The sequence below is a fragment of the Canis lupus genome, chromosome 1 (genome assembly GCF_003254725.2).
Source record: "Canis lupus dingo isolate Sandy chromosome 1, ASM325472v2, whole genome shotgun sequence".
In the NCBI taxonomy this organism is placed as follows: domain Eukaryota; kingdom Metazoa; phylum Chordata; class Mammalia; order Carnivora; family Canidae; genus Canis; species Canis lupus.
This window is the reverse complement of record NC_064243.1, coordinates 6,696,468-6,724,390: the sequence shown is the minus strand read 5'-3', so window position 1 is coordinate 6,724,390 and position 27,923 is coordinate 6,696,468. Positions and strand designations below refer to the sequence as shown.

General features: G+C 35.1%; 1 protein-coding gene across 1 annotated transcript; it reads left to right on the top strand.

Annotated features, from left to right (window-relative positions):
• The first annotated feature begins 24,626 nt into the window (after positions 1–24,626).
• Positions 24,627–25,363, top strand: LOC112643737 (testis-expressed protein 35-like). The gene has a single exon (XM_035709172.2). It carries the CDS (start codon positions 24,795–24,797, stop codon positions 25,209–25,211), a length of 417 nt encoding a protein of 138 aa, XP_035565065.1. The 5' UTR covers positions 24,627–24,794; the 3' UTR covers positions 25,212–25,363.
• The last annotated feature ends 2,560 nt before the right edge of the window (positions 25,364–27,923 follow it).

Genomic DNA, 27,923 nt, shown 5'->3' with positions numbered 1-27,923 from the left:
CATTTATTTTTAAATAAGCTGTTTTATGAGTTGTATATTATAAATTCTCTAGTCATTACATATTATTCTGTAAACTCATCCAAGGAAAATGGTTATAAATAATATGCATCTCAGTTAGATGATCCCAACTGCAAGTTTGTTGTGCTCAAATAATTAAGTTAAAGTAGCATATAAAAAGTACTGCCTTTTCAGAGACATAAATGATGACTAAAGTGTCTTATAAATTATGCAATTTAGAACTGGGATGGTTTTCAAACAATCCTACTCCACGTGCAAACATGTGTAATATCAAGAGGACAGGGATTGGCTTTGGGGCCATAGAACTCTGAGTCTCAGAGTTCGTCTTCTACTCTGTGTATGTCTTTATTAGGCCTTTCTTTTCTTTTCTCTTCTCTCTCTTCTCTTTTTTCTCCTCTCCTGTTCTCTCTTTTCTTCTATTCACAGAAAATCATATCTGCATTTATTGTTATGCTTTTGTTCATGTGATTTTTGTCATTCTCTCACATTAGAAAGTAAACAGTGAAGATTTATGATTTATTTCTTTGCACAGAATCTGCACACTTAAAAAAAAAAAAAACGAGTTAGTAAATATATGTAGTGAACTTCAGATGATCCACTAAGTTAAAGCATTAGTTTAAACTTATCATAGGGGATCCCTGGGTGGCTCAGCGGTTTGGCACCTCCTTTGGCCCAAGGCACGATCCTGGAGTCCCGGGATCGAATCCCGCATGGGGCTCCGGCATGGAGCCTGCTTTTCCCTCTGCCTGTGTCTCTGCCTCTCTCTCTATGTCTATCATAAATAAATAAATAAATAAATAAATAAATAAATAAATACATACATAAATCTTAAAAAAAATAAACTCATCATAGTAGTAGGAAGTAGAATAGAGTTTAAAAATATGTTCATGCAAGTTGTAGAATTTTATTGAAAGTAAAAGAACTTTTATAAAATGTCGATGCATTACTGTGCTAAGGCAGATTGATTCATTTTAATACAGCTCCTTACCTAAACTGGAGATTTTAGTTTAGCATTGTTATTAAGAAAGTTTTAAATTTTGAAATCCTTGAATACATAGGGAGAATAAAGGCTATTACTTAACTTTGAGATTTTTAAATCTTAAAGAAAGACAGGAATGAGAAAATGAAAAGAAAAAATTTAAATAAGATAGGAATAAAACGTGAGATACAAAGTGAATATAAATAATGAAAGAAATGACCAAAGTAAAATGAATGCGTTGTGAGGTGGACATTCAATGAAACATCTAAGAATGATTCCCATTCAGATACCTCCATGAGAGATTGCCAGTATGGAAGATTCATTTACAGAGTGCGCAGCTCAAGGATGAAAAATAATATTGTATGTATGGTAAAGTTCCTGCAAATCGATACATACAACTGTTCTAAAATCCCCAGTGACTATTTATGAATGTCATTACATTACTAACGTATCAAATCTCTGGTTAATATAGACTATCTCTTTATGTCAAAATGTATGGGGGGTTGGTTATTTTATTCTATTTTGCTGTATTTTGTCAAAAGATGATTATTGTTGCATCACCTATCATATCCTGTTAGCCAATTGCTCACTAAAATATTCTTGCCAAAGCCCTTAGCCCTCTACCAGTGTGAATAATTGGTAATAACATTTAAAGATCTATTGGAAAAAAAATGTTTTGACTGTTCATGAAGTATTCCAATGAACTCAGATTATGTCTTGTCTTTGTGCATTCAATTATTAATTGATCAATCACTACACTCTAAAATAACCCAAGGTTTAGGATTTTCTGTGCCTCCAAGGAAATTAAATGCAAATCTATGTCAGTCATCTGTTAACAAAGGCTCCTTTAAGGAATCCTCTGGAATACAAATGGGATACCCTGCAGCAGTTTTGGTCAACTGCAACTCACTCTTTTATTTTTTATTTTTTTCTTAATCACCCATTATTTAAGGTGCCCATTTGATTGCTGTCTGACTTCTCTCCCTTAAAAAAGAAATCCGATTTGAAGGTAATATATCAAAGTACTTAACAGTGATACAAATTAGAGTTCTTTTTTCTTTTTATACAAGTTTCTAGTGGATATAGACTTTGAGAAGCCTGAGGACACAATAAACACCAAAGTCTCAGCTATTTGGGACTTCAAGGAGAGAAATGATTCTTCCTTTCTGATTTTTTTTTTTTTTTTGATCATAAGCAGAGAGGCATAGTCACATTCTGAAAAACTCAGATAAAAAGGGTTGTTTTTTTTTTCAAGTTTTTTTGAGAAATAACTGACATACATTACTGTATAAATTTAAGGTGTATAGCATGATGGCTTGTTTATATCTATTGTGACATGATTATCACAATAAGTTCAGCTACCATCCAGCATATCTAGAGATATACAAAGAAAAGAAAGAAGCAAAGAAAAAAATTGTCTTTGTGATGAGAAATCTTAGGGTTTATCCTCATAACGGCTTTCCTGTATATCATAAAGCAGTGCTAGCTATAGTCACCTTGTTGTACATTATGTCCCTACTACTTATTTATCTTATAACTGGGAGTTTGTACCATTGACTGCCTTCCTCCATTTCCTGTTCCACCACCCCACATCTGGTAATCATGAATCTGATCTCTTTTTCTATGAAGTTTTTTGTTTTTCTTTTAGATCTTACTAATAAGTGAAGTAATATAGTATTTGCCTTTCTCTGACTTATTTCACTTAGTTGATGTCTTCAGGTTCCATCCATGTTGTTGCAAAAGGTAAGATTTCCTCATTTTTTGTGGCTTCCTCAATTTTTGTGAATGATTTTCCATTGTATTGTGGTCATGCGATGAAGGCACATACATGAATTGTCTCTTTCTACAATGTCAGCTTTATTTGATCATAAAACAAGACTAACATCATTGTGAAGTAGGTTCAGGATTCCAAACTCAATGACATTTCCTTCTGAATTTAGCTTGGTTTCATTCATCTCACACAAAGTGAGGCACAAAACAAAGTCATGCAACAAACAGGATACAACAAGGGGTAGGAAGTTACCAAACTAGCCCATGGGTGTACTGTGAAGATGAAGACTTGGTCCCCTCTGGGTCAGCTTTTGGCACGTGCTGCCTATTATATTCAACCAGTGGAGGATCTTCATTATGTTCAGGGATCAACTGGGCAGAACCTTTGGAGGCAGTTGCCTTTTTGCTGTGGTTAAATGTGAAAGGGTCAGCATCTGGTGGAGAGCCTGACAGTTTGCTGCAAAAATGCTGTCTTTTTAAAGGAATTTAATCAGTCTTGGACTTTTGCAGATCTTCTCTGGTTCTGCTGCTTGTCAGTTGGGTGTCATTGGCATGTGCTGGTTTTCATGATATCTTGTCTTATCAGCAACACCATTGCCTACTTACATCACTGCTTGACATGAGTGACTCCATCTTGCCCTCTACATATTTATATAGCATAACATCTTTATCTACTCATTCATTAGATGGACACTTAGGTGGTTTCTGTTATGGCTATTGTAAATAGCACTGCTATTAACATGACGGTATTTTCATTTTCTTCTAATATAGCCCTGGAAGTGGAATTGCTGGATCTTATGGTATTTCCATTTTAACTTTTTTGAGGATCCTCCGAATTGTTTTCTGTAGTGTCTATACAACTCTTCTTTCTCTCTCTCATAACTAATGGTCCTGGAAGTTCATTTTAAGTAAATACTTTGGCAGCAAGACCTAAAAGATAAAATATTTTAATTTTTTATGTAACTTATAAATTATATTGAATGAAACTTTTCCGCAGTAACATTACATCCTACATTATTAAATTAGTCCTGGCATATGCATTGCCCTGTCCTCATTATTGCTAAACTGGAGAAAAGAATGCAGAGAACATACTTTTCATTCACTCATTTATTTATTCAAAATATTTACTTTACCCTTCCCTTGTCAAGAAAGGTGCCAGGTTTTAACATTAAAAAATAAAAGGTAAAGAATATCATACCTCTGTTATTTATGAACTTGTGGTCCATTGGGGAAGACCCAAAAACTGTTCAGCTCTGTGATTTCAGTGACTACTAGTCATAGCACCTCAGTCAGATAATTCCTGATTCTGAAAATAAGTGTTCAATCTAATTTTGATTACAGTGCATTGGCTATTAATATAAATATATAGGTAAATCCTTTCCCAAATGAAAAAAAAAATACAAGAAGCTCAATTATTCTGAAAAAATCACCATTCTTTTTAATCTCTGAGTCAACTTTGACTCTTTTCTCATATCTCACATAAAATTACCAAGTCTTATAGATTCTATTCTAAACATTGCTAATACTTTGTGGTTTACTTCTCTGTGGATCCAGGAAAGTGAATGAACTCTAAAACTCCACTGTCTCACCTCTCCTTGTCACATAGTGTCTACTTATCCAATTTAATGTCATATCTCAAACCTGAGGTCTCTTCTCATCACTCACTGACAAATCCTGTTAGTAACAACATCTCTATTTTTCTTTCTACTTAGTTATTTTCTCATTCTGGGAAATTTAACATTCATACCCATGACACTTAAAAAGGCTTAGCCTCTCGATTTCTTGGCATCCTTGTCTCCTGTAACTCTTTCTGAACTGACACTACCCACACAGCATCATGGCCACACTTTGGAGCTTGCGGGTCTGCTAACATCTGGAAGTGTTCTTAAACATTTATTCTCTGCTGATAGGTTTCTTTTCTTTTCTTTATTTTTAATTATTTTTATTTTTTAAATTTTCTGATAGGTTTATTTTCACTGTCTACAGTTATTAGAACCATGACATCTGTTCTATAAACAAGCTGGCACTTCCAGTACAATGAACATTTGTTTTTAAGATTTTATTTATTTATTCATGAGAGACACACACACACACACAGAGGCAGAGACACAGGCAGAGGGAGAAGCAGGCAGAGGGAGAAGCAGACTCTCTGCAGGGAGCCGGATGTGGGACTTGATCCCAGATCGTGGGATCAGGATCTGAGCCAAAGGCAGACGCTCAACCACTAAGCCATCTAGGTGTCCCTACAATGAACATTTTAATTTCTTTCCATATTAGCCACTTTTTTCTTTAATATACTTGGCTGTACACTTTTCATTTTTTTAATCCAACATTGAATCAGATTCTATCAAATTGCCTGTACATTTTCCTTTTATTATGCTGCTTCAGTCAAAACTTTATATCTACATTAAGTCTCAGTGCTTGTTCTTCTTGTGTCTACAGGTTCAAAAACTGCTGCTAAAGAAAAATAATTTTAAAAAAAGAAAAATAATGTAACTGAGCTGAATATATCAACTATTAATTTATGGTTTCTGGCTCATCCTCATTCTCAGCAGATGAATTAAACAATGACATCATTAATAGATAAAAGCATTGGTAGGAACTTGCCAATTTGGGAACTTGCTATTACCCAAATGGAGCTTATTGACATATCTGGTTTTTCCTGCAGTCCCTGTGGACGACGTGTGTCCATGGCCAGTCTCTCCACCTGCTTTTTGAATGCAATATTGCCTAAAAGATGTGGAGTTAGCATGGATTTCAATCTTGGCTCTGCTAGTTAAGGCTGTCTGATTTTAATTAGTAGTAACTACCTCGATTTCTCATCTTTAATTGAAGATAAGTGATGAATACCATTGTTATTGCCATGGTCACTATTCCTTAAAGTCCTGAGGATTCCTGATAAAAACAAACACATTTCAGATATCCTTTTCTTTCCTAATTCTCCTTGTCTTTCCCACACCATTTGACTGCCATGACTGCTTTTCAGATTAAAAGAAGTTGATCTCTTTCCCATACACCCTCAGTGCCAATTTCTGGACTATTGATTTGTACTTTTGGCTACAATGACTTGCGTGGTTTTGTTGAGACTGTCATAAATCATGCTCTCCCTTGAGCACTGATGAGCATTTTCTCTAAGACTTTAACATAGCTTACAAACTGTTTCCCATTTAGGACAGTTTCAAAAACTATTCATTCAAATAAAATATAAATGAACTAAATCCTCTTCCAGAAAATTAGAGTTGCAAAAGGCAACTGGCAAAATCACTTTCATTATGTCAGCTGAGACCGTATAGGGAATTTACTTTCTCCTAACTTTGGAGCTTATCTCAGTTACCTTGTCATCATGGGGAAATATTTTGACAGGAAATTCATTTTGGATTGCTATTCCAATGAAGGAAGGTAGCTCTTGCCATGGTACCCTTTATACAGCTAGACCATTAATTTATAAGATACATGGTTCAACTGATAAGGATGCTATTTTTAAAAATATTTTATTCCCTCTTCTCTCTTATTCTATTTCTGTATAATCCATTAATTTAAATCTATTAATAGTCTTCTACATCCATTTCAAGATTTTTCAAACTATAGTTTAATTTGTTTTGTGAAAATCAACTTAATGGCTACAAAGTAAAATTATTCTAAGGATGTAGGATAAGGGTAATAGAAAAGAGTCCCATTTGGAAGTGTACTTCCTGCACCTCATCTGATACATGTGCAAACCCTAAAGTGTTTGCTCATTTACTTCCCAGGCCAAGTTCCCTTGTGGTAAGCTAAATGCCCTTGTTCAGAGGCTGTGTTAACCTCTGGCAAATATACCATTTCTCACTTGTGATAAGTTCATTCTGGTTTACAAATATTTCCATAATATATTGCTCCTGACAAAGATACACATTTTACATTGTTAGTGTAATATATGGTGCTTACTAAGCAGTCAGCTTAATTCTAAAGACTTTATAAATATTAACTAATTTAAGTGTCACAGTCAGTCTAGATATTAAGAACTATTTACTTGTTTCCTTTTCATGCATAAGAGATTAGAATCCAGAAATGTTAATGACTTTCCTCAGGGTCCACACATCATCAGCAGTGTCTCCAGAACTGATAGCAAGTGCTCTTTTATGCAGTTCCACCCATGAATCACTAGAGTCACCTTAAGAGACCTGTTACACCACTTATGAATGATGCTTTGTCATATGATATTTCAAGTATAGATTTTAATTTAAATGTTGTCGTATCAACCTAAACAGATTGTCAAGTATGGTTCACTTGTGAACCATCTATATTGACCTCCAGAATGTCATGTTTATAATTAATGATCAACAGAGATACATGCAGGTTTAATTCTGGGTCTCTACAAACTGTAGACAGATTATTGTCACTCACGGTACTTTTTAGAGAGCTGAGTGTTAATTTGAGGATCACAGTTTCTTCTAATCCTTTGTAAAAAAAAATGCAAATATTAAAAACATAATCACTTTGTCACCTCATCAGATGCTATCCTATTTCAACCCAAGTTTGAAACCAAATGAATTGCAGCAATGAATAGCACCATATGGCAAACATGTAACATTATGACAATTAACATTAAATATACTAAATAATAAATAAAAATATGAATATATAGAAAGTGTTTTGAGTGGTCCACTTTGTGCGTCTCCCTATATACTACAGATATGTATCATTTTTATTTCATAAAATAATTAAAATTAAGTGCTTAAAGAGAATTCATACTTTTGTATTTTAATATATTGCATTTTATTATTTTTTATATTGCATTTTAATTATTAAATTCAACATACACTTAATAAGAAACTCCAGGTACTATGTTCAGAACTGAATACACAACGCTGTTGTGGAATTTACTCTAGTGGGGAAATAGACATTAAACAAAAATGAAATGATAATTCTTATTTACAACAGAGAGTACAGGGAAGCATTAGTTTCTATCAATGGCATGAGCAGGTTTTGTCAGAAATCTTCCCTGAGTTGAAACACAAATGAGGAGTAGTAATTACCACATGTAGTGGGAGTTTGGTTGGAGAGAGTTCAGAGCTGAGAAAATTTCATGTATGAAGGTCCTGAGCCAAAGTAACATTAAGAAATGGAAATAAACATATAGATTTTAAAATGCATCAAGTTTAATATGCACAAAGTTAAATTTCTTGACACCAAAATCTTCATGGTTTAGTAATAATTGTTATTTTAAACAAATACAAAACCCATCACCAATTGTAAATTTAGCAGAAGTGTTTAAATTTTCAACATGTAGTGAATGTATGAGATGAAATCTTCATTATTAATCAGACAATTAGGGGAAACATAATTTTCAAGACTGTTAAAAATGTTTCCTTTATCAGTTTAGTGAAAAATAAACTCCTATTTCTCTAGCAGGAGAATTTTTGCTCTTCTCTCCATACACTTAGTGTGAATTATTTGATGCCAAGTCCTTGAATATCAGAAAAGATCACCAGCATTTCATCTTCTATTCTCAACTCTAGACCCCATCAAGAACAGAGCTTCCACCACAATGGTCGACTATCATCATCTTCATGTGCCCAACTGAGCAGAAAGGATGAAATGAAGGAGAATTTGGAAGACTGGTGAAGATAGTGGAGGACTAGTTTATTGCTGACCAAACAGAAGATATTCCCATGCGATTGAAGCAAAGATTTAAGAGCAGGGATCTAACAATCTGGATTCAGTTTTAACTTGGCCAAGATGGTAACCTGACCCCATCTCTACTGAATCCAAAATCTCTTGCACCCACTTCACATCCTATTGTTAAACCAGGTGATTTCACTGTTTCTATGGCAACCACCTGTGGATGGGGTGAAGTGACAGCACCTGTGTTAGCCACAGCAGCATATTCAGCTCTCTTCTTGGCCACCAGCTGGAGCTTTGCCTTCAGGGATTTCCTTATCCTTCCATTGTGAGCAAATTTGAGAAGGTGAGGTAATTATTATTATTACTTTTAAAGATTTTATGTATTTATTTATTCATGAGAAATACACAGAGACAGGCAGAAACACAGGCAGAGGGAGAAGCAGGCTCCATGCAGGGAGCCCGATGTGGGACTCCATCCCAGGTCCCCAGGATCAGGCCCTGGGCTGAAGGCGGCGCTAAACCGCTGAGCCATCCTGGCTGCCCAAGGTGAGGTAATTAAATGTGATCTGGGAACTTGCGAGTTAAGTACCAGCTCTTGCTCCTCATAAGATGCCAGTGAGGATCAAACCCAGTTGTCCCCAGTGATGACTATTTTGATAATGGCTCCTTGGATTTCTTTCTTTCCTTCCATGACATTACCCCTGGCTGACAAACTTCTTCCCTGACATCATCTCTCAAAATAAGCACCCAGCAAACACTTTCAACACATGTCCATACAAATAGACTCTTAACTCTAGAGAACAATCTGATGGTAACCAGAGGGGAGGTGGGTGGAGAGATGGGTGAAATAGGTGTTGGGGATTAGAGTACACTTGTCCTGATCAATGCAGGTTGATTCTGGAACTGTTGAATTACTATATTGTACAGCTGAAACTAATATATAACACTGTATATTTAACTATACTGGGATTAAAATTCTTTTAAAAAGAGGAAAAACTACCTTTACATACAGTTCATTAAGGATTAAATAATCATTGGTAACATTATTAATATGTTTTAGGAAAAATGGTAATTCTCTGTAGATGAGAAATCTGAACTTGATAGAATCTTCAATAACGAAATGAATACATATTAAAAAGTTCTACTTAATGACAGTCTAGTCATTATCATGCACTGTAATAACTTTTCAATTATTTCAAAAATTTTAAGATCACATCACTATTACATGATGGAAATATAATTTATGACTCCAAATCCCATTTGTTCTTTCTGAATATAGACTAATGTATATAAAGCAGATAATTTTATAGGAAACTAAGAGCCAGACCATTAAATATATTAATGGATACAAAATTAGAATGTGATGGAGCTTTCTCTTCTCCAAATCTTTGCATTTTCATCTGTGCAATTAAGCCCAACATGAGCCTTTATGTCAAATAAGATTTCAATCCAAGATAAAAAACTAGTAATGAAAGTGAAAATATGAACCCTGTCCCAAGGAAATCACAGATAGGAATGGAGGAAAAAAGAATAATAGAGCAGAATATTAGCAGAAAAGTGGACAAGAAAATGTGTATTAGAGACAGATGAAGAGCAAATATCTATCTAAGGCTTCCTATCATCTTTCTCATAAATAAGAATTCAAAATTGAGAGTGGGCCTCCTCAAATTTCATTTACAATCTGGTGTGTATAATAATGTTTAAATTCTCTATAAAGTGAAAATTCTACTCATCCTAGAGTAGGTTTCAGAGCCTATCACTATAATACTTATATAGTTATTTTCGTGATTGTTAGTTTAATGTTTGTCTCTTCAACTACAGTATGTTTGGTGAAGTCAAGGGTTTGTTGCTTTTGCTTACTAGTAAATCTTCAGAATTTCTATCATCTATCTATCTATCTATCTATCATCTACCTATCATCTATATCATTTAATAGACACCCAACTAATATGTTTACAGAAGGGATGGGTATTGCCCTCATAAGTAAATCTTTTATAGTTTTATAATTTTCTGATGAAACAATAATAATTGTTGGCTATTTTTTTTTCCTGAATTGATATCCACAATTAAGTTTCTAGTACTAAATTAAGCAAAACCAGATACCTAGATTCTGGTAGCAATTCTAATATGGCAAGGGTGACTTCCCACACCAATAAGTAATTCTCAGGACACCAGCTGGTTTTCCTACAATTCAACTCCATTTTGGTACTATCTACTTGAAGATAATATCAGATCCCACAGGTTAGGGAGTGAGGCCTATAAGACTGCTTGTCCTTCAGATGCCTGTCACAAGTCCAAGTTGTCACCTGTGCTTCTTCTGACCTATTAGCTATAAATCAGAGGTTCCTAAGGCCTCCTCATAGGGTTCAATTAATTTGCTACAGCAGCCCACAGATTCAAAGAAATATTTTACTTACTAGATTACTGGTTTATTATAAAAGCAGTATGAAATAATAGAGAATATATATTGGTCTCTGCCCCTGGTTCCTGGCACAGGGCTTCTAAAACCCTTGTAACTCCTTAAGTGATGAGTGCATTAAGAGTATCTTTTGTTTAAATATTTGGCCTTTGACCCTGGTACCTAATACAGGGCTCCTGAAGCCCTTGTAATTTCCTCGGTGGTAGAACCATCTTTAGAGCTAAGGAGGAAAGTCTGGGGTGGGTCTCCTGCATGGTTCCTGGAAGAAGGAGATGAAACCCTGATCAGTTTGGAACTTTCAGCTCCAACCCCTCATTCTCTTCAGAAGAAAAGGGATGAAAACAGAGTTAGTAAATGATCATGCCCATGTGATGAACCCTCCAAAACCCCCATAAGTATGGATTTGGGAAGCTTCTAGGTTAATGAACACATGGTGTTGCTGGGAGAGAAGCACACTTAGAGAGGGCATGAAAGTTCCACACTCTTTCCCCACCCGTCGTTCTGTGCATCTCTTCTGTCTGGCAGCTCCGTTTATTCAATTAAGAGAAAAACTATATATTTTTTCTTCCTGTGTAGGGTAAAACTAAGTTCATCCCTATTGTGTGTTTCTTCTGTAAGGAGACCCCACTGCTCTGACTGATAAATGTAATCTGTTTTATTTTATTTTATTTTATTTTATTTTATTTTATTTTATTTTATTTTTAACCTCAAATTTGAGAAATATGATGCAATCTATCTTTGCAGTTTTTTAATTTTATTTTTTTTAGATTTTTAAATATAGGAAACATGAAGAGATATAATCTATATAAACAAAAGCTCTGTAGTAGCAAACTCAAGAATTTTTAATTATGCAAAAGAGTGTGAGACTAAAACTTTGAGAACATTTTGCTACAGTTGGAACACTGCACTGTAGAGTCAGTGATGCAGTTCTCGGTAATGAACATTATGCAGATGAGCAGAGATGGTATCATGACAGAAATGGCACTGTGACGATTATTTGAACTCTACCTTTATTACTTGAACTCTCTTGCTCTTGAATAGACTTTATGTTGTTGCTCCCTTACCATTTTTTCATTAGGGAACTATCTTCATTCTTCCAAAAGGCTGATGCCTTGATAACCTAGTAGTACTCATGTCCCCAACGTTTTAAATTGTGTTTAGTTGCATGATAGTCAACAGCACATTATAAAAATTCACCGGCTATATTTTATTATCTAATGGTAAATTAGATTTGTTTTGTCACTTAATTTTAGGTAATTACACAGGAAAATATATCAAAAGTCTAAAAGTCATCATTGATACCTGTTTTCTCTCTCTACCTACATAAATGATTGATTATTGAATCCTGTTGATTCTGTCTCCTAAATAGAATAGAGCATCCTGTCCATCACTCTCAATCCACTGGGGGTGGATTCAGAAACAACAATTTCGATATTGTCTATAGCATCTGTTCTTGAAATATAGTTAAACATATTGTCATCTTATGCTTTACTCCTTTCATGACCAGATGAAGGTCTCAGACTCATGACATTGAACAGTACTTGGGATGGGTTCTTCAGTGGTGCATAGATGTTGCCTGGTGGCTGAGTGTATCAGCCCAGATCCTTCCAGTCAGTGCCTTTCACCAAATTTGCATATATTTAGACAAAATGAATCTGTCAATATACTATAGCAATGATAGGATAGGAATAGGAAAAAGATGAATTGAGTCTCACCAGGTGAATAACTGTCTATCAGAATAGCTCTACCAGGGTAGAGAATAGCTGTCAGATACAGGAAATCCCAGAATATTCCAATTCTTAATAAATGCAGCTAAAGAAAGATTAGATAAAAACTATTTATTTGTCAGATAGGTTTTAGAGCTAATACTTGGTACTAAAGAATTTGCATCTTACATATGACAGACTAAATAAAGGAATGTCTTAAAATATTATCAATATTTCCTATCAGTAAGAACTGCACTTATAAATATTTATTATATTTCTGATAATAAATGAGTATGAATGAGGCAGTACAAAGATGATATTTCTATATACTAACTTAATAATGTGTTAATTATAAGCAGTCATTTAAAATATGTCACATTTTCAATGGATACATAATGGAAATGATTTTATAAGGTGAACTAGTTACTTATACAAATAATTATAGTAACATATTTATGCACTCATTAAAAATAGCTTCTGAAGCTTTATGAATTTCTGAAATACATACGTAAATCAAGAAAGTGAAGGTTGTATTATTCAACCACAAACTAGTAATAAGGCACCTGTTATGCACCATGCATTGTTAATGTCAGTGATAAAACAACCAATTAGACACAGCCTTGCTTTTTGAAGGAACTTACTGTTCCTTAGCAGAACACTAGACAATTAATTCCATTTTATGGGAAGAACCATATTAACACAAAATAAAACTCTAATGCAAAAAGCTATCCTAACCTTTGAGATAGATGCTTCCTAGCATTTGAAGCATTCCTGGTATGATCTCAGTAGCATGGAAACGTGTAAGGGTAAAATCTCATTTTCAATCTAATGGAATTACAAATGTGGGTTATTTTCTAAATGAAATATTTCTGAAAATAAAACTTTAAATGTAAAGGAGTATAATTGGGTCTTATTTTTTAGCATATTTGAAACAGAGCTGTTAGCTCAAGGCTTGAGTCTAGAAAATTTTGTTATAGGATTGATTCTGTCAAGATTTGTAATTGAGGCTTATATATAAACACTTCAAAGTGTCAGCAGCTATGACAACACATTTAAATTAAATAAAATCTGTAACAAACCACTTGGTTAAAAAAGTCTCCTCTTTTTAATTTTAGTTTGCTTATCAAAGCAGGTCAATTTACTTTCTTTTTATTTTTTTAAATCTTCTATGTCTTTAATTATAAGGATTCCTGAGGTCTCTTAATGCAACTCTACACTCAACAGTGTTTTAAAAATCTCTTCTTACTTAGTAACTGGTCACCAAATGTTCTATTTAATTCTATCTGAACGTAAGTGAATATAATAAATAAGAGGCAACAAAGTCATGAAAGACCTAACAATGTAAAATTGCTATTTTGTGCTACAAAGTTCTTTAATGATTTTTCTCCTATTGTAATTAAATCATTAGTCACATATCTAAATGGATCATTTGTATAAACTGATAAAATAAATATAATAGGCAGTTTTACCTTGAACATATCAGACAATGTCATAGTATTTGTAGCAATACATAGTATTAAATAATTCCTATAGAAAGACATACCAAAATGTAAGCTGATGTCTTAATGTTAGCTAAAAATGCTGATATTCTATAAAATTATAGCAGATTAATTTTCCCAACATGGACATTATTTTCATTTTACCTTTTTCAAGATACACACCACATCTACAGGGAATGAATCTTGAAAAGGTTCTCTGTAGTAAAACCACTTATTTTAGTGTTAATGAGAAAGCCATAGGAAAACTTGAAGAAAGATGGATTTCCACTGCAATTATCTTTTCTGTCTTGAAATCCATGTTTTTCATTTTATTTTCTGTATCTTTTTTTTTTTTTTTGCATAATCAGTTCTTATCCTACGACAAATGCAAAGAGAATAAAAAATAGATTCTAAAGAACAAGCAGACTAGTTGAGGGAAATTTTCACGCTGCTTCCATCACACTGATACACTTTATTCCAAATTCTACTTTATTGCATTTTCCTTTCAGTCCTTGTCATGCTAGCTGCTGTTCTTTGTGTCAGGAAAATAACCATAACTAATACTAACTAACATATTTGAAAAAATATCCTTGGCCACAATGAAGAATAAAGAATCATAAATCTCAGAAAACATGAGTCATAAATAAACAAAATTTGAGGTATATCTACTTCCTTAAGTACTGCTTCAAAATCCTATAAATAAGATCATGGTTTGCAAAATCACCTGCTACACCTGTAATTTCAACAATTAGTGTTTCCTTTCAAATTAATATCATATAAACAACTATTAAAATATATAAAATCCAGATGGGGATATTATATTAGCATTGCATTTACTATTATTAATTAATGTTTTATTTTAAATTGTATTTGCTGTCACTGAGGAATAAACAAGGTCTCGAGAGATTGACGGCACCATGGGTGTAAATGGGTGTGAATAAAGCTGTTAGATATCCTTTAACCAAGAATTGGATTCCAGGAAGACAAGGGGTCAAGGTGGAGAGGGCACTCGAAAGAACCCAGAAGATGAAAAACAGTGTTAAGACAAAGTTCATCTGCACAATAATTTTGCCAAGAGCTAACTCCAAACCTCAGAAAGACCCAACAGTCTGAATAACAAGCAACATTATACATAATTTAAAAGCCCCTAACTGCATGGACTGGCTCTACATTTGATCTCTTAGAATTTGTATGCCACTGCATAGATACAGTTTTGGCTCCATCATTGCTAAGATTATTCATAATTTTATATTCTTTGTAGTATAACGTAAAACCTTGATATCTATAAAGAACATTAAAAATCATCATTGAGCCTGCTATTATCTACTTCAAAAACCATCAATATATTCTTATTAAATATCACAACCAATCTAAATTCTTATTATGACATCTGATGCTTTCCACGCTCTGGCTTTTGCCCATCCCTTTACGCTTGTTCACATGATGCTTGCACTTAACTGTTATTCTAATCTACATCCATAATCATGAATTCCATATCCAACGTATAACAGTTTGTTTCATTGCCTTCAAAATTCGGTCAAGGTGTTGTTTCACTTTCCTCCTCTCTCTCTTACTCTGTTGCCTGCAGAGTACCTCATATTCTTTAAAGTGTTAGCTGTAAATCCTTTCTTGACTGTGAGCCATGAAGACTGTGGCCTCTAAATAATGCTCTCTCCACCCCTGACATCCATCTTGATGCCAACCATATTCAATTCAGTTAATTGCCTAAATTAAGTGTTTCCCTTTCATAACTTGCAACCAAGGCAGATATAATATCAAGTCCAGCTATGTGAGTCCACTCTATGGTACTGTGTTGGATAGAAATGAGGTCCTCAGGAGCCATTGCATGAGTTGAGAATAGTAGATAAAGCAGTAAACACATTGACAATAGAACTGTGACTGGGGGGAGCTGGGACTCTGAGTTCAGAGATATGTGTTCAAGCATGTGTGCCTCTGGAAAGTTACACACTCTCAAATATGTGCAATGGAAGTGATAGAATAATACATGCAAAATGGTTGCAGGGAAAAACAGTATACAGTAAGCATCAAGTGACATTCTATATCATATAACATTTCAGGAATTAATAGTTTTAGTAATTGGCAATACTCTCATAGATTAGATTGCCAAAATTGAAACTTAGATCTAGGAATATGAGCTTTAAAAAGAAGTTTATTTTTTTTTAGTAATTTCTATACCTAACGTGAGGCTCAAACTCACAATCCTGAGATCAAGAGTCCCACACTCTTCTGACTGGGCCAGCCAGATGCCCCTAGAAATAGGAACTTTTTAAGATTCTTGGTACATATTGCAAACAGCAGTTGTCTGACATCTGCTTTGGGTGCGGCTGCCACAGCTACTGCTAAGATTAAGGGATGAATTACCTTACCCGTAAGCCACTTCCTTAAAATGCAGAGTCCTGGGAAACAACATGTGCTGGGCAGAACTATGGACTCATGTCCACCACTCACTTTATCAGAAATCGAGGGGAGGGAGAGTCTGGTGTTCCTATGATTCCACAGAGGAAGGAGATCAAGTGGGAAACATGTTCCTTAAAGGCCACACAAAATCAGAGAGAAATAACTCCCTCCTCCTAAATGAAACTTGGTGTCATTGTGAGATGTGAATGCATGCTAAACAACACACAGTAAAGGCAAATATCTACTATATTGAGTAAATAATGAAACTAATTGAGTGGAGAAGTTTTTTATCCTTTCATTTCAAAATAAAATGAACTGCTAAATTAGAATTCTTATTACAGTTTTGTTCACAACCATTTTTGATGACTCTCATATATTGATAATGTAAGAAAATCCATTTGGGGTATTATTCTGTGTTTATTCACAAAATGCTTTAGCAGATGGAAGTATGATATTCTTATTTTTTTTTTCAAAAAGAGGAAAAAATAAAAATTCATGAGGCAAAGAAAAGTTTTAGAGATGAAATTCCATGGAATGATTGGTAATCAACCTGAATTACTTAATGTGTTCTGTCAAAACAAAGACACAACTAAACATTATAGTCATAATTTTATGTGACTAATGCAAGTCTATTTATTTAATTGAAATGAGAAACCATATATTTTGAAGAATAAATTCCATCTGACATTTAAGAGACCACAGATGTCAAACCTCAGACTTTGCCTAAAATTATTCGCTTTTCCACTAGTGAGAGAGTGTGATCAGAGAACACAAGTGGCAAAAGGGATGACATTTTAGATATTAGAAGTTTTCTTCTGGACCCTGTTTTATAAATGGAGATAAAAAGGGATGATATGATTTTAGCTGTTCAGCTAATGCTAGCTATCAGATAGTGACTCAACAACATGTTTCCTTTGCCATTAAGCTTTACTTAAAATTTATTTTACTTAAATGGAGTCATATGTCATAGATTTTTTTCCCCCAACAACATCTAGTATCCAAAAGGAGAAATTTGCTAAATAGTTTATGGGACATTTAAAAACTGAAATAGGGATGCCTGGGTGGCTCAGCAGTTGAGCATCTGCCTTTGGCTCAGGGTGTGATCCTGGGGTGGGAGATGGAGTCCCACATGAGGCTCCCAGCAGGGAGCCTGCTTCTCCCTCTGCTCGTGTCTCTGCCTTCTCTCTGTGTCTCTCATGAATAAGTAAATAAAATCTTAAAAAAAAATAAAATAAGGGATCCCTGGGTGGCGCAGCGGTTTGGCGCCTGCCTTTGGCCCGGGGCGCGATCCTGGAGGCTCTGGGATCGAATCCCACGTTGGGCTCCTGGTGCATGGAGCCTGCTTCTCCCTCTGCCTGTGTCTCTGCCTCTCTCTCTCTCTGTGTGTAACTATCATGAATAAATAAATAAAATCTTTAAAAAAATAAAAATAAAAAAATAAAATAAAATAAAAACTGAAATATTATCATTGATATATGTTTTCAAACTAGTTACATTAGCATATGCTAGTTTAAACTATTTAAAATAAACATTACAGAATAATATTTATATTATATCCAAAGTGTGTGTATTGTGTAAACACCCTTTACTTTAGAAATGTTTATTTCTCTAGTACTTGACAAAGAAAAGTACAACTAAACTTTATTTAAAAGTTAATTTTGGGGTGTCTGAGTGTCTCAGTAAGTTAAATGACTGATTCTTGATTTTGGATCAGGTCATGATCTCAGGGTCCAGAGATTGTGCCCCATGTTGGGCTCTATACTCAGTGAGGAGTCTGCTTGAGATACTCTCTCTCTCTCCCTCTCCCTCTGCACTTCCCCCCACTCATGCATGCTCACTCTAAATAAATAAATAAATAAATAAATAAATAAATAAATAAATAAATAAAATCTTTTTTTAAGTAAAAAAAAATAAAAGGTAATTTTCATGAGAGAAAAAAAGGAAAATAAAGATGCTTACCTCATTACTGTTGAAAGAGAAAGCTCATAAACATAACATTTAATTCAGTATAATGAAACTGAAAAGATCAATTCCTCAGAACTGAAAAAAGTCACTGAGCTATCCACAAAAGACAGAGTATTTCCATTAAGTCTATTTGTTTCAATAAGAGGAGATTATACAGTGACCTTTTCTTTAGCTGCCTTGGTTTCTCCATTTTTAATCATTATGCAAGATTTGGTAGGAATCCTTGCTGACACTTTGCTCCTCAGGGGGCAATTAGAAGAGTAGCGAATTCACTGGAAACTGAAAAGTCATTTCACTTTACTACTAAAAATGACAGGAGAGAGGCCAACATATCTGGACCGGCAAAGCACTCCTCCAATGTTAATACACAAGAATCCATAAAGCTGTGCTTAAGGAGGATTACATATCCAAAAGAAAACTAAAATCCACATCACAAATAGATGAGTTACAATTAATGCCCTATTACACAAAATTTAGAGCTAGAGTCCTACATGTATCCTTCTGTACATATAAAAATAAGTTTGTTCCCAGCAAATGTGCTATTTTGGTTTGTGTCCATCTTGCTTTTTGTATTTTCTATTTCTACATTACCTTGGCTTTGCTGAGGATTTTCTTTTTCAAAGCTGAAAAACAAGATAATATCGACTTTTTTTTTTTTTTTACTCAAAGCAAATTAAACTAAACAATTGTGTTAATTGCTTGAGAAATATTTGTATATATTTTAGGAAAAAAATACTCAGAGTAAAATGTAGTATAAGAGGTTTATTATATGGGGTATGTACCACTAGCTGCTTTAATAAGCAAACTCCCGCATTATAGCACCTTACACAGTGAAAGTCAGTTTTTCCTCTCATGTCAATGTCAGTGAACCATGGCAAGTAGGCTTGTTTTCCATCCTGTGGCTTCTTTGTCCCTTCCTTAGATCCCTGATGGATCCCTGATTTTTCTATTAGAACCTCTGCATGGCAGGAGGAGGAGGGGATGACATTTAGGTGTAGTGAGTACAGATAGGCCCACTGTTGGAAAGTTGGAGTTATGTCACTTTGCTTTTACAAAAGACTTGTATTATTGCAGTATGGGTTGTCACTAACCAAAAGTAATATGAAGAGGATTTTCTCTTCTACCAAGTAAGGTGGAAAGTGAAAAGGAGCCTTGGTGTTTTGCAATGAACAGAACCATTATAAAGGCAGCATGGGAACAGCGGCGGCCCCAGCGGCTTCCCTGGGAACTGCACCCGGCCCCTCAGCATCCAGCCACCAAAGCATATCTGCTTTACCTTGAATTGTTCTGTGCATGCTTTAGCCAGATGTATTCTGGGGTCTCAGAAAAACCTAAGAGTGATTATTTTCGGGGCCAAAAATGCTCAAAACTTTTTTTCCATTTAAATGAATGTTAATTGCCTTTTTGCTTCATGCCACTTTGGTTTACTGAAGGTTTCATGGGGATGGCCTATTTTTGGAGAGAGAGAAAGTTCCGTGGTTTTAGAGGCCAGGCCTGATTGTTGCTGTGTCCTTACTCTTCATATTTTCCTATCTAGATATCAAATCTGTAGTTCCACATAATTATCATGGGTGATAACTGGTCTTGACATTTTTCTTAAGAAGGAGATGAAGAACAGAGGTATTGGTGGTCATTAGCATTCTCTGTAAAAATATGTTTTATTCGGAAGTTGTTTTAATAGATATAATCTTGAGTTATACATCTTCTTTGAAGTAAATATATATTATGTAAAGGTGTGATTACTGTGGCCCCATCTTTCTTAACTAAGATATTAATAGGGAACAAAAATAAAATAAAATTCTATTTATGAACTCTCTATATAAATATGTAACTATATAAAAATATATTTAAATATATATATATATATATATGAAATTTACATTACCAGCCTAGATCTTTCCTTTGAACTCCAGGCCTGTGCGACTAATTGTCTATTGGAAGGAATATGTGCTTTCATGCCCAATTGCATTTAATGCACAGTCCATTCTGTTGGATGTTTGAATCTACTCATTCCTAACATCCTACTTCTATCAGTGTAACTTGCCGACATTACCCTGAAAACAGAAGCAGAATCTGACCCTTGTCCCTTATATTTCTCTGGCCCAATCCACTATTATTTCTTTACTAGCTGGCAAAATAACATCTGACTGTTCTCTTCCTCTATGCTTGACAATTGTGTGTGAGTGTGTGTGTTTTTTCACAAAGAAGCCAGTGGTTAAGGAAAAAAAAAAGTTAAATGCCTTAAATTGACTTACAAAACCACATTGATCTGTCTCACACTGTTCAGCTCTGACCTCTGACTTCATCTCTTCTTATCCTTCCCTCCTTCTCACTGGCCTCCAGGCTGGGCCTCTGCTTGAGGCTGTTCCTCTACTTCACAACCTCATCTCATTAGGCCTTTGCTCTAATGTTGCTCAGTGAGGCCCCCTCTGACTCCACTACTTAATGTTCAGTATCACAACCTCCAATTCCTGGCAAGGCTCCTGGCAAGGCTCTGCCCCATTTTCTGTTTCTTGTAACTACATGTAAGCAAGGAAATATAATTTCTCAGCCACTGAGATTATTTCTACTCCTCCTCCTCCTCTTCCTCCTCATCCTTCTTCTTCTTCTTCTTCCTCCTCTTCTTCTTCTTCTTCTTCTTCTTCTTCTTCTTCTTCTTCTTCTTCTTCTATTTATTTTTGTGTGTTTGTTTGTTATTGTTTTCCAGAAATATAATCTGCCAAAGCAGGCTAATATGTTTTAAACAACCTTTATTTTAATTACTTTTTAAATTGTCCATTTCTTTGCACTAGAATGTACTTTTCTTGATAGTGATGCAGGCAGGCCAGGTCCAAGGACACAGAGTGGGTCCTACAGGACAAGCCAAGAGGGTCTTTGGCTTCATGCAGGATGGAAATCACATGTGAGCCAGTAGGAAGTGAGAGCAAAGTTTACTGAAGACATGTAGAGAGACATACAGACTGAGAATCTGGCAGAAAAGGAGCATGAGTCTCATCTTTGCTTGGGGCCTTGGGTTTTTATTGATGACTGTGGTGTGACACACATGTCCCCTCAGGTATCCAGGAACTGGTCAGAACAAGGACAGGGGCCAGGTGTCTATCATAAGTCACTTATTTCCGGGAGCCAGGGGCAGGAGGGGGGGCGGTGCTTGGTGTCCAGATGTCTAGCTCCTATGGTCTGGAATATGTGCATGGTGACCTCACCCAGGCACTGCTTAGATATTATCTATTGTGCTGGTAGACTCCAAAGATATCATTATCTTCTTGTATTTTACAGGAAGAATATACATGAAGGTGTGTGTAGGGCAGGGGAGCAAGTCCTAGTGTAACAGGTTTCTTGTCTCATGGAGTCAAAGAATGAATCTCATGGACACAAAAGGGTGACATGAAAGAAAGTTCATTAAGTGAAGGTGAGAACAGAAAGGAAAGAAAAAATCTCTGTAGAGTAAGGAGGCTCCCGAATGGGTTACCACTGAGGGCTTTTTAGTGGCAGTCTTTTATTGAGAACTGACCAGATAATTTAAATCTTCTTGATGTGTCTACCACTAATAGCACTGTGTTTACTTTTACTTTAAAGTTTGGCAATTTCCAGTGGTCCAGCTGTAACTGTGATAGAGAATGCTTGTCTCTGGCATTTAGGATGAATGAGGTAGTCTCATTAGTCTAGTTATGTTCCCTTATTTCTGGTTTCATATGTCTCAGCATTTCTCCACATCTGGGATTTCTGTGAGCCTGAACCTGTAGCCCCTGGGTGAGTTTAGTCACCCAGCCCCCTACCTATCTCTTCGTACGTAAGCCACACCTGTCCCTTACTCACTAAAAAGAACAGAAGCAAGAAAAGAAACAGAGGGAAAAACAAAAAAACAACTAAAACACAGCCTTTTCTTTCATGGAGTCCCTTTGGTTTCTCTGTCTCGTTAGCAGTAATTTTGTACATCTTATACACTAATATATCCCTTGTGCCTAGAGAGTGGCTGTTCTAATGTGGACTGTATTTCAATATATACTTGTCTAAGGAATGTGATTTAGGGTGCAATATCTCTCCACTTATATTGGAAAGGAATTTACAGTAGGAAAATGAATTTAAAATTAATCCTAGCCCAAGTTTAGTAAACAATCGAGTTAAAATTGTATGTGTTATCTGTTTAAAAACAGAACACTATCCCAAATAAATTATTAGTAGAACAAGTATGCAGAATGAGGGGAGAGAGATACAGTCTTTCCCAATTGTTAGTCTCCAATTCTTTTCAGAGGAGCCTGCCCTTTACTGTAACTCTAGATACCTGACAACCTGGAATAGGTGGTTACTAAGATTCCTGTGGATGGTAACCTTCTATGATTCTGTGATACTTTGCCATATCAGAAACTGTTACATTTTGTTACTAAGGAATACTGTAGAAATCTGGTTATAATTTTTAAATTGCTCGAGTGAATAAGGATCCTTTCAGGAATCTTGCTGTCCTAGAGGAATAATCATCTGCCTAAAATTGTATGAAAGTAGTACTCAAATATTCTTTTCAGAAATAGAACGTTCAAGAAACGTATCTATGGAACTCTTCATCTTGTAAAGTTATTTCAGTGGTGTAGGAGATGAGGAAAACAATGTCTTATGAATGCTGTCATGAATATTGCTTAAAGGGGTGAGATATTTTAATACATATTTTAGAAATATGGAGGGGGGGAAGGAGCTCTTTATATACTCTAGTACATGGTAATCACACTAAACCTGAGTAGGTTCCTTCCTGTGAATGTACACAATTTTGAACTTCTGTGTTGTTTATGATTCAAAATATTAGAACCTAGATTTCTCACACAAATATATTTTAAATAAAGATGGGCAATATCAAAATGCACAAATATTGCGTCTAGAATTGGCAGCTAGATTAGAAAACTTGATACCCCTGAGGTTATCTCATAGGGTCAAAAAGGGAAACAGATTTCAATGCTGCCTAGAAGCTTTCACAAAAAACCATCCCAGCACAATCTAAGTTGTTTCCACAGCACAGGCTGGACACAGGTCAAAGGGGATGATACTCATCAGAAAGGATGGAGAAGTGATATGACTTCTCACTTTCTGGAAAAAAAAAAAAAAAACGGGACTCCTGGGTGGCTCAGTGGTTGAGCGTCTGCCTTTGGCTCAGGGCGTGATCCCGGAGTCCTAGGAAGTCCCACATCCGACTTCCTGCATGGAGCTTGCTTCTCCTTCTGCCTATGTCTCTGCCTCTCTCTCTGTGTTTCTCATGAATAAATAAGTAAAATATTTAAAAGAAAAATCATTGACAAATTAAGTTAGTGATTTGTTTTCTGCTCCTCTCACTTGATTTAAGCTAATTGTGATCCTCCAACATCTTTTTGAGTACTGTATTCTCAATTTTCAAGACAATATTTATAAGAGTAGTTATTCAATAAATTCTTATTGAGGACATGCATGAATTGATGAGTTGAAGAGAAGAGACTCATGGAAGGTTGATTTAATGAATAAACCTAGATATGAAAGGTCTGAGAAATATATATTGAACTCTTAAAATTCATTGAAAAAATAATGTAAAATTCCAGGACTGTGACTAAATTTCTTTCTAAACAATTCTTAACAGTTTTGTAAAGACAAAGTCTTTTTATTTTTGACTTTAAAAGAGAATTGAATATTAATATAAAATGGTTCTGTTTGGTGGCATAAATTGGGGCAACCTCCTAAACATAATATAAGTGATTAAGGATTGAAAGCAAATTACTTGATAATTAAAAAGAGGAGCTAAAATGTAGCTAACCCACTGAAGGTTAAAAGAAATGGCAATATTGATACAAAGGAATGCAAGCAGAAAACTAAAGATGCAATTAACTCAATTATAAAAATAGATTAAAAACTGAAGATAATTTTTATAACTATGAAATTTATTAGGCAGTAGACTGAGCTCCTGAGGGAACATATGTAGATTTTGCACTCTGCATCATGGAACAACTGAATGCATTGAACATGTAAGAGTACCCTAAAGGAAATAGTCCTTTACTAAGAATGAATTGAATAGATGAACTAACATAGTTCCCATTTGTAATTGCTCTCATTGTTCTCAATCTTTGACTACAAAAGTATATAAAGCTAATAGTCTCCTGAAGCCCAGACATCGCTGCTCAGGAGGGCAGAGGAGGCTCTTCGGCTGGGCCGCAGGAGGGGCCTTGGCCGGCCAGGGCCCAGGGGGCAGTGGCGGGAGCTGCCCAAACTCGGGGCGGGGGTGGATCTCTCCCGCCTGGTCCACCCATGCTTGTGATGCCCAATGTTCTGTGCCTCTGCTCTAACCAACAGACATATGACTACAAAGGAGCGAAACAAGATGGGCCATTTACCAAACCAGGAGGGACACATGAGCTAAGGAATGAACTCAGGGAGGTGAGGGAAGAGCTCAAGATAAAAATGAGGAGATCAAACAGATAAAGGGCGTAATGGACAAGGATTTTGATAAACTCCAGGAATTTGTGGAGATTATGAAGGAAATGCAGAAGGATATGGACGAGAAGATGGATGTTTTAATAAATATACAGAAGAACAGCAAGCTTCCCCTTAGAAGAGGGCCAAAGGAACAGCAGGAACTCAGACTGATAGGAAAAACAGACATAGACCCCCAGCTCCGGCTCAAGAAAATGGATGGAGCAGATGGAACACCACTTTCTCTTCACAAGAAGATCATGGCCCTACAAAAGACAAAGAAGGACCCTCTGGATTCCCTTCATCAATGCGGGACCTACTGCGAAAAATGTTTGTTGAGTGCCCTAAAGAACAACTACAATCAGGGCAGCAGAAAACTTCCATGCCACTCCTGGCCACCCTTTTCATCCTTGGCCTCTGGAGATGCTTTTTGATTTATCTGTGCTTCAAGCCCTACACGGGGGAGGACGACATGCTCCCAAGCTAGCACACTGGCAGCTCCGGCTCTTCCTCCCCCTGCTCCTTGAGCTGCACAGTAAAGGCTTGTGGCCCTCTGACCTACCACCCTGCCCCAGGCCTGCCCCCACCGGGAGATTAAAATCATCACTTAAAACCAAAAAAAAAAAAAAAAAAAATAGTAGTTAAAATAGTAGTTAATAGTAGTTAAAATGTATTAAATAAAAGAATTGATGTTGCCAATTAAGGCATAGGTTAAATATTATATAAAATATCAAATTTTAGATTTATAGTAAAATGTATTGTCCAGATTGCGGCTGAAGTAAATTATTTAAATGAGTGCTACTATTAACCTTTATGATCAGAATTTTATTGTTCTTGGATGGCATGTGAATATTTTTATTAAATTGCTTTGCTTTAATTTGATGAGTAACAAATAAAAAAATTAAAATCAGAAGAAATTACAATTTCCAAATAATAGGCAAATTTTTACTTAAACTCATACATAGAGGCATATATATATATATATATATAATCATTTTCAATATTTTAACCTAAGTTAACTTCAATCATGCCTAAAACAGAGATGATGTATCACCATTTTATCACAGAGACTTTTCTGTCAAATCAACTAAAATATTTCAGAATACTAAAAAGTACAATTTTCTGGAAATGGTTCAAAAGGTGAAGCCCAAAAGCTCACAGTTTCTAGTTGTGTAAGGTAAGGTAAATTATTTATCTCTTTAAAATGTTTCAACATTAGGGCACCTGGGTGGTGCAGTAGGTTAAATGTAGGACTTTTGGGTTTTGCTCAGATCGTGATCTCAGGGCCATAAGATGGAGCCCTCTCCAGGCTGAGCACAGAGTCTGCTTAAGTTTCTCCCTCTGCCTCTCCCCTCACTGCCCAAAACAAATAAATAAATCTTTAAAAAAATGTTTCAACATTAATTCACTAAAATATAGATTAAAAATCAATGTAATTCACCATATCACAAAATAAAGATGAAATAATACATAGTCATCACAATAAATGAACATTAAAGCATTGACAAAATCCAAAATCCATTTATGATGAAATTTTTTGGGATTTTTAGAAATGAAATATAGCTTTTTTGACATCCTCTCCCCTCCCAAAAAAATTCCATATAAAAGCCTACTGACAATATCCTATTTATACATAATGATGAAAGGCAATTTCCCCTCTAAGAACAGATTTAAAAAGAAGATGTGCTCTTTTACCACTCATGTTTAATATTACAGTGGAGGCTTAAGTGATGCAATAATGCAAGCAAAATGAATGAAAAGCAAAGAAATTGAGAAAACGAAATACAATTTTCTTTATTTGTAGACAATGTGAATATTGACCTAGATAACACAAATAATTCACAAACAAGCTACTAGAAATAATTGATTTGGGAATTGTTGTAGACTAGAATTGTTGTAATATTCTAGTTCAATAAAAATCTTGCTATATATCTTGCTATCTATTTTAGCAAAGAATGGTTTTAATTTAAATGAAATATAAATAAAATTAATTTAATTTAAATATAAAGATAAAAATAAATTTAAATACAGTACCACTTAAAATTACACAAGTGAACATGAAATACTAATGGAAGGAATCAAGGAAGATCTCGTATGAGAAAGTGTAGAGTGTTTATGGAATAGTAGCATCAGTATGGCTAAGAAATCAATTCTTTCCAAATTGTCCTATAAACTGAATACATTCTTTATCAAAGTTCCATTAGGATTTTGTGGAACTTAACAAAATGGTTCTAAAATTTATAACCAAATGTAAAGAAACTAGAATAGTTTCTAGAGATAATTTTTAAAAAGAACAAACTTATAGGAAAAATACTACTTATTAACAAGACATCTATAATCCTAAATAACCAAGCATATATTGTCAATGGAACAGAAGAAGATAAAAGAACAGAATAAAATCTGGAATTAGACCCATATATAGAAGGTCGATTTTCAAGAAAGTTGCAAAGGCAATTCAGTTGGCATCCTTTAGTATTTTAACGAGAGGTGCCGAGACAATTAGGCATGTATATAAAAATGAAAGCTGAATAATTTCTCACCCAATCTTTAATAATTAACTCCAAATTGACCATAAATTTTATTTTAAAACATAACTTTTAAACAATTCATGAAGAAAATACAACAGAAAAAGATGTGTGACACTGGTGTGGTTGACATTGCTTAGATACAGATCCACAGTCACATTTTTTAAAAATCTATGTGGGTATTCAATGGAGATTAAAAGCTTTTCCAATGCCAAAGATACTTGTAAGAGAATGAAAAAACAAACCATCAACTCCAAGAAAATATTTTCAGAACTCATATCTAATAAAGGATCTATAATCACAATATATACACATCTCTCAACACTGATCAATAGGACTCCTGGCTTCCTTTAGAACATAGAAAGCTGGAGTTAGCAGCATTTCCATGCAGAGCAAAACCAAAAACCTGAAAGATCGCACAGTGAGCAAGTTCCTTAAACCCATCTGAGAACTGATATGGTGGAGAAATCTGAGGGAAGAGGGTGCCTGCAGGGCCCGGCAGACAGGAGCACCTACTTTGCATGAGCAGAGGCTGGGAAACATTGGGAGAGAGTTCAACCATTTACTCTAACAGATCACCAGGAATGGACTACGGCAGAGTGAGGGAACCCAGAAGTCTCG